The 7162-nt window shown below is 34.0% G+C and overlaps 1 protein-coding gene across 1 annotated transcript; it reads left to right on the top strand.

The window, feature by feature from the left end:
• The first annotated feature begins 1428 nt into the window (after positions 1–1428).
• Positions 1429–2359, top strand: LOC115633337. The gene is made up of 3 exons (XM_030530769.1): positions 1429–1705; positions 1767–1940; positions 2007–2359. Exons 1-3 carry the CDS (start codon positions 1487–1489, stop codon positions 2235–2237), a joined length of 624 nt encoding a protein of 207 aa, XP_030386629.1. The 5' UTR covers positions 1429–1486; the 3' UTR covers positions 2238–2359.
• Positions 2360–7162: the final 4803 nt, after the last annotated feature.

A 7162-nucleotide genomic window follows, 5' to 3' on the forward strand; every position in this document is an offset into this window, starting at 1 on the left:
TATTTCGGGCTGTCCGAAGAAAATGAAATGCTGCAACCGGTCGCTTGACATACTCCTGAGTGGTATTTTGTTCCCCCGTCGTCGTTTCTTTTATATACAAGTATGTATATACATATATTATTTTTTTGGCAACAAACACAGTCGGGTATTTATTGTACACGAATAGTTGCTGTTGTTGGCGAAGACACGCGCGTTTTGCAGAATTGTTCATCTGCATAGATATATGCATATACCTACATAGTATATAATAAAAACCGCAACCCAATCTGTGTCATATTGGTGACATACATACAAGTATATTCATCAATATACACTCATACATACTTCTGATGCATAGAAGAGACTGCTTGCACCTGAAAGAACTTGGAAGCCGCGTTACATTACCAATAAAGGATGGCTTTGGCAAATTTGGCCCAGAAAGGGGGTAGTTTTAAAGATGTCAACAATACGTCATATTGGGGACAGGTAGCTATCCACCTTCTCTCATGTTTATGTGTTTCACAGAATCCTCAAATGCTGATCACTGAGACAACATTTTGAAAGGTTTTTGTGCGTGTTATTTTGAAAAATTTGACCCACATATGGACTAAAATTTCATTTGAAAAACAATGAAAATAGATGAAACAGTTGTCAACAATGTGTCATATTGAGGACATCTACTTATCCACCTATTCTTCGGAAGGCACTTCACGTCTGACTCTTTATCTGTTCATGTTCCTTATAGAATCCTCAAGAGTCAAAAGCTTTTGAGAAAACTTAAAAGCAAACACCTCTGTGTCTTATAGGCGACATCTACTTAGCGGTTTATGTTCATTATAAAGTCCTCATCTTCAAATCAATCATTAGAATCTTATTTTGAAATATTGTGCGCATGACGAGTTGAAAAATTAATGTGTTTTTTTAATTTGACCAACAAATTGGTTAAAATTACAGTGAAAAGCCCCTGATAATAGGGTATCATGGGTGTAAGGCTTTAAGAAGAAAAATTATTTTGTGCAAACAAGTACCAACTTATCACAATCAGCCACAAAATCTCAAACCAGTTTTTCGCACTTGGATTAACCTTCGAAACGAAAATATCCATGGTATCTATAGAAAATAATAGACATACACATATCAAATTTGTAATACACTAGATGAGTGCATGATTAAGAGACGGCTACATGCCAAGTTTGGCATCCCTTGCTGCCATGGCTGAGCAAATATCGAGGCTCATACAGTCGCACAGAGGAACAGACGAACAAACAGCTAAAGATAAAGCGCTGCTCCTGTCTAGAGCAAAGCTCCACTTTTTCGCAACTATAAATGTCAAATATATATTTATTTGAAATACCTTTGTAGAGAAATATTGGAGCAATCTAGTTATCTGGTCATCAGTTGTCTCGCCAGCAACAGAACAGTTTGTGCATTGTGAACAAAATTTACGTGTAAATTAAGCAAAAATTTTACAAAATATTTTCGTTAATACATAATTTTAAGCGACAAAATGTTCAAAATTACGCCATTCAATAACCGATTTTGCCGCCTGGTGCGCAAGTCCTTTGTGCTCGGCGGTAGCGAATGTAATATGTACTCGATCTGGAACTTCTGTCCCATGAGTCGTTGGAACACACTCAAGGACTTGTTATTTAGCTGTGGCCTATGCCGATCCGAATGGTTCCCCATCATATATTGGCTGGTCCTCTCCCTAAGCCTGTTAGGGGCCGTAAGTATCGCCGAAGGCTGTTCATTTCCAGCCGGAATCTAACTAGGATGTTGGCCCCCAGATCTCCAGTTTGGTGGAGTTCGTGCGCATCTACTGCTGCCCCAATTATCGTATCAGCATGTGGAGGGAGCGCAAGTTTTATGTTCTCAGTTACGACGTGTTGCGAAAGGGGCGTCTCGTCGGCTCCTTCATCATGATTAATGCTTGGATAATGCTTTTCTATGGGCTGATGCGTGTAAGTAATAAATGGGGTGTCCTCTTACGTAACATTATCGGCTGTAATATCGGGAGATTCTCTTAGACTTCGCCAATACATATGGTACCCTGGATATCGTTGAATGTTTTCATGCTGAGCTTCGAGTTCACTCTGTGGATCATCGAGGTAATGTCCGGCCGCCTAATTTTGGAAATGAACATGCTTGTATCCCTGATGCTACCATTCGGCACTCTATTGCTAGTCAAATGCATCAAAGGCGTATTCGAGAACGCCATCAGGGATAATGCCGTGGAGTCCTTGCGCCTCTTCTCGTAGCACAATCCAGCCTCCAATCACGGTTATTGTCCACATTATAGTTTTATTTAGAGCATTTTTTACCCATCAAAACGTTTTTATATAACACTTGATATATTTATTAAAGAAGTGTGACTCCATTACTCGCAACTTCTAATCATTTGTATTACAAGTAGATAGGCTGGTGGGTGGTTTTCATATTTCTAATTACTAGATGAACAAAGGCTGTGGAGTACCTGCGTTTATTCCCGTATTACAATCGCTATATCTTTTATTACAAGTACTTCCATACATCTTTTCAAATTCCCCAGCATTCGAACGCTCTTTTAGAAAATAATCTTAAGTATTTTGAAATCGAAACTGAATATACAAGTACTTAGCAATCTGCCAGATGTTCATGTTCTAGAAAGGGAAAGGCTTCCACAACTCCATAGTAGAACAGCCATATCACAGCTGGATCAGATTTAAAATCTAGAACTAGATCATTGTATTTCTATTGATCAAAATATTTTCTCATCCATTTAAGAAAGAATACTTTTCAGAATACCTGTAGAAAATCCTAATTAATTTAAAGAAAATACATCTTGCTGAAAATATGTTCTGATTTCAAGACACAATTCAGTAAACATTTGGAAAAGCAAAAAACATCTATTTAAAAAAAACTCATTAGTTTTTAAGGAAGGATTTCTTAAATTCTATATAATATTTGAGAATTTTTTTCGTCTGAGTGTAGGAGGGCTGCTTGTAGCTGAAGATTTTGAGGCCGGTATGACGCTACGAGTCTATATACATAGCTATATATATAGTGTCTTTCTGTCCTTCCGTTGGAACGCAAGGAACTCCCCCGCTATTAGGGTTATTTCTAAACTCCGTATGTAATTTAATTATTTCACCAAACTTAGTGCGTTCTGCTCAAGTTTCTTAGTGCTCTTAATTGGTCTTTTTTTGATAGGACATTACGCGTGAAAATGTTCAGATCGATAGCGGTTTAGTAGCGCGAGGCGGTAATTGAAAGAGCTGATTAATATCGGGGTTGCTGAACGGTTTTGCACCTATGGTTGGTTTTCGTGCGAAGCACGTAAATGTAATTCCCTAAAAACTTATAAAGAATATATAGCTGTGTAGGTATAAACAAGTATGTATGTATATAGTACGTACTTACGAATGTACTCTGTACTTGATTAGAACCGGCGACAACCAATTATCGTTAAGCACTCTGGCTGGCCGGCCGGCTGACTGCAAAGCCAATGTGATTCATTCCCGGGCATGAATCATGCCTTACAAATTGAAGCTCTGATCATCAGCCATATACTATACGAGTATGGTATGTGGAAGATATATCTTTGCTCTTCTGTGTTCTGTATGTGTGCATGAATGTGGAATTTAAAAATATACACATGTGGGGGATGCTTCTGAAATGTCAATCCCCATTCTGACCATTTCATTGCGCCTAAATTTGGTTCGAGAAACTAATGAATTGAATATACCCGTATATACATACATACTTGTATGCATCCAAATTTGCACCCTTGTCGGCGCTTTTGTTGTATGACGACAATACAAGTATGTCCAGAAATAAACTCCAGCAGGCAGTTCAACGCAAAAGGTTCCAAATAAGAAATATAACATGTGAAGGACGCCCTTCCCAGGAGATTTATAATCTATTTTCAATGGAGTTTTAGTAGAAAACACTGGGTACGCAATCTAAAATCCTATATAAGTGGATTTTGGGTTTTTTTTTAGTCGTTTGTGTTTCATCTTTCATCAAATGATCATCGATTCCTTTATACCCTGAGTACTTGTCGGGATACTGAGCCATCCATAATATCGGGGGTTCCATTCATCTTTCCACTTCATCCTTAAGCAGTTAAGCAACTAATTATTGTTGGTTGAATACCAAGTAGGAAATACTATATTCCAATAAATCTATCGAGCGGTTAATGCAATCTAAAGCTCAGGGAACTACTTACTAGCTTACCATTATGGTAAGGGGGGCCTCCATTAGTACAAGTAAATAGGTAAGTACGACGATATGAGAAAATAAACAGAGTGTACAATCTAGCGCTCTATATAGGCGCCGTAGTGTTCGACAACCGAAGAAGCTTCTAAAGCCGTCTCATTAGGCAATTTTGCGGTTTATTTTTTATTCCGAGTGTGTGGTGTGGTTTAAGAATAAAACTCAATTGGTTTTCGTGGTATTTTAAAAATTTTTATTGTAAAACACCATATAAGCATAAGTTCGACACAAAAAAAAAGGTAATAATAATAGTATAATATTAATAATGTTTCTACATAGGCTGTATATGTACGTGTATGTGCTATATAAGTTGAGCTCGTAATATACATATTCATTGGGTAGATAGATGGATATACTGAACATATAGTATGCATCGGTCAATCCATTCCATAACGAGTTTTAACAGTTTCCAAGTATGTATGTGTGTGTGTGTGTGTGTAGGTGTGTCTCTGTGTGTATACGTTTAATAGAGCATAGCACATATGTATAATAATAATTGTTGGTTAATTTTTTTCGCGATTCGTTTCTAGTATGCAAATAAAAAAAATATATTTATATATTTATATATGTGTGTGTAATAATAAATGAAAACAGTTTTAAGTATCACTAAAGGGGTTACCGAAACAATATATTAATAATAATTTTTAATAATAACTGACGAAACAAACCAATTATTACTTATTGTTTCAAACAACTACTTGGAAGCGTTACCTCCCAGTGTTTTATGTAACAAAAAAATAATTTTGTCTTCTTCTTCTTCTTTTGCAAGTACTGCTCTTTTTTCTTGTTTTCTTTTTCTTTTCTCTTTTTTTTGTTGCTATTACAATATTTTTGAAATAATAATAATAATAGTTTTTTGTTGTTTTGTTTTTAAAAATTTGTTTAGCAACTCTAGTTAGATACTTAGTTGTATATATAGATATATATATATATATATATATGTATATATAATGTGTGTATATATATTTATATATAATATAATTGTAAATATGTATAAAAATTAAAATAAAACATAAAAATATGATTTTGCAGTTCATTAACTTTTTTGTTTCGTTTTTGTTTTGTTTTTTTTTTTTTGTTTTTTGATTAGTTTTAAGATTTCATATGCGAGGATTTAGAGGTTTTGGTTGCGGTTTGTAAATTTGTATTTTTTTTCCATTGTTTTAACGATTTTTGTTGTTGTTGTTTATAGTTGTTTTGTTTTTAGAAACAAAGCGTTTGTTTATGTTAATAATATAAACTTAGAGAATAAAATGCATAAAGTTTTGTTGTTGTTTAAAAGCTAACAAATGGTATATATATATATACATATATAATGTATATATATATATATTTCTGCAAATGTTTTCTCGTCGTTTCTTTCGTTGCGAATTTGTTTTAGCGATAAATTTGTACGGTTGAAATGGTTTATAACTAATGTGTTTGTTTAAATTCTAGGCTGAAAAATAGTGTGTGGTCTGAACATTGAACATTCAGATCGAATCAACTAAATAATATACAAGAAGAGCTAAGATCTAGGGGTCAAAAAAAAAAAGAAACACAAACTAGAAACTAGGAAGCTATAGAGCGGATAAAGCTGTGTAGCATGCGAAAAAGTGTGACTCTGTTTGAATTATTTTTGAAATCTAGATAGTTTTACTTCCATTATAGTTAGGCTAGAGCTAGATCGGGTATAAAACTCTAAGCATATAAACCCACCTGCAAAACAAATCCAACCGACCGAAGCAATTGCTATTACTCTTTAGTTCGCTATTATTATAATAATAATGTTGTTTTTTGTGTGGTTTTTTTTTTCTTCTTTTTCTTCTTTGTTGTAAATATTATATAATATTCAACGAGATTGCTATTTACAGTTATAGTTTGTGGCTTAAACGTTTTTAAAAACATAACATATCTGTTTAAGTCAATAGATAAGTGCTTGTTTAATAGTTTTAGTTACACTATATAGTTATAGTTTAGAATTAGAATTCCTTTTCCAACTTGCGGGCAACATTTTTCATTTCTTTTCCATTACAGTTGCTGCTTTTATATTTTATATAAATGCGTTATTTACACAATCGTAGGTTATATATATATATATATATAGATATAGTTACATTATAAAAAAAAAGAAAGTGTTGGAACAGCACGCCAACGTTTGTACAAACAAACAACAATCCAATCCGACCAACTAATCAACCAACCAGTCAAGCTATATCGTATATATATATATCTAGTATATATGTCTGTTCGACTGACCACCAGCAGCTAGTCAATAGAAAAAATTTGAATAGAAAAAAGAACGTTGTCATTGCTACATATATATTTTATAATGGTTATAACATTTGCTGTTTCGTTCTGTTTTCGTTTGTCATACTCTCTATATATCTAAGTAACAGTAACTCCTAACTATTTACAACTCTATATATGTTTGTGGATTCCTTCATATATCCTTTTGCCCGTCTTACCAACTAACTAGTTATACCGGAGAGTGGGAGAAACAAAGACATCGTCTTACTACGCCTAATTCCATAGCATATAGTAATTCATAATCCCTAACTATCTAGCTATCTTAATATTTATCTGAAACATTGAAAGAGCTTATTGGCAAAAATCGACAGTTAAACAGCTGACAAGGTTTGCTTTGCTGTGCAAAAAAAAACTAGCTAACTACAACTATCATCATATTTCCTTCAAATCTATATCCTACGTATATACGTGTATGGGTTCTATATATATATACAAAAAAAAATTGAAAAAAAAAGAAAGAAAATACACACTTCTCTTGCTTGCTTGCGTTGCTTTTCCATTTCCATTCCTGGTTTTAAAGTATTCCATTTACTGAACATTTCAGGTTCTGTCGTTCCATAATACCTATATGACTTCAATAATCCTTTTCTTCTTCTACACCTATCCACACATCCCATCCTTTCTATACTCGTATGTAAAT

The sequence above is a fragment of the Scaptodrosophila lebanonensis genome, unplaced genomic scaffold (genome assembly GCF_003285725.1).
Source record: "Scaptodrosophila lebanonensis strain 11010-0011.00,11010-0021.00 unplaced genomic scaffold, SlebRS2 tig00001418-arrow-arrow-pilon, whole genome shotgun sequence".
NCBI classification, from domain to species: Eukaryota; Metazoa; Arthropoda; class Insecta; order Diptera; family Drosophilidae; genus Scaptodrosophila; species Scaptodrosophila lebanonensis.

Excerpts from the sequence above, each read along its gene's own strand:
- LOC115633337 (XM_030530769.1), top strand. The coding sequence starts at position 1,487 with ATGTTCAAAATTACGCCATTCAATAACCGATTTTGCCGCCTGGTGCGC. Across the intron at positions 1,706-1,766 it reads CCCTAAGCCTGTTAGGGGCC|ATCTCCAGTTTGGTGGAGTT; the intron begins GTAAGTATCGCC and ends GTTGGCCCCCAG. Across the intron at positions 1,941-2,006 it reads TTTTCTATGGGCTGATGCGT|ACTTCGCCAATACATATGGT; the intron begins GTAAGTAATAAA and ends AGATTCTCTTAG.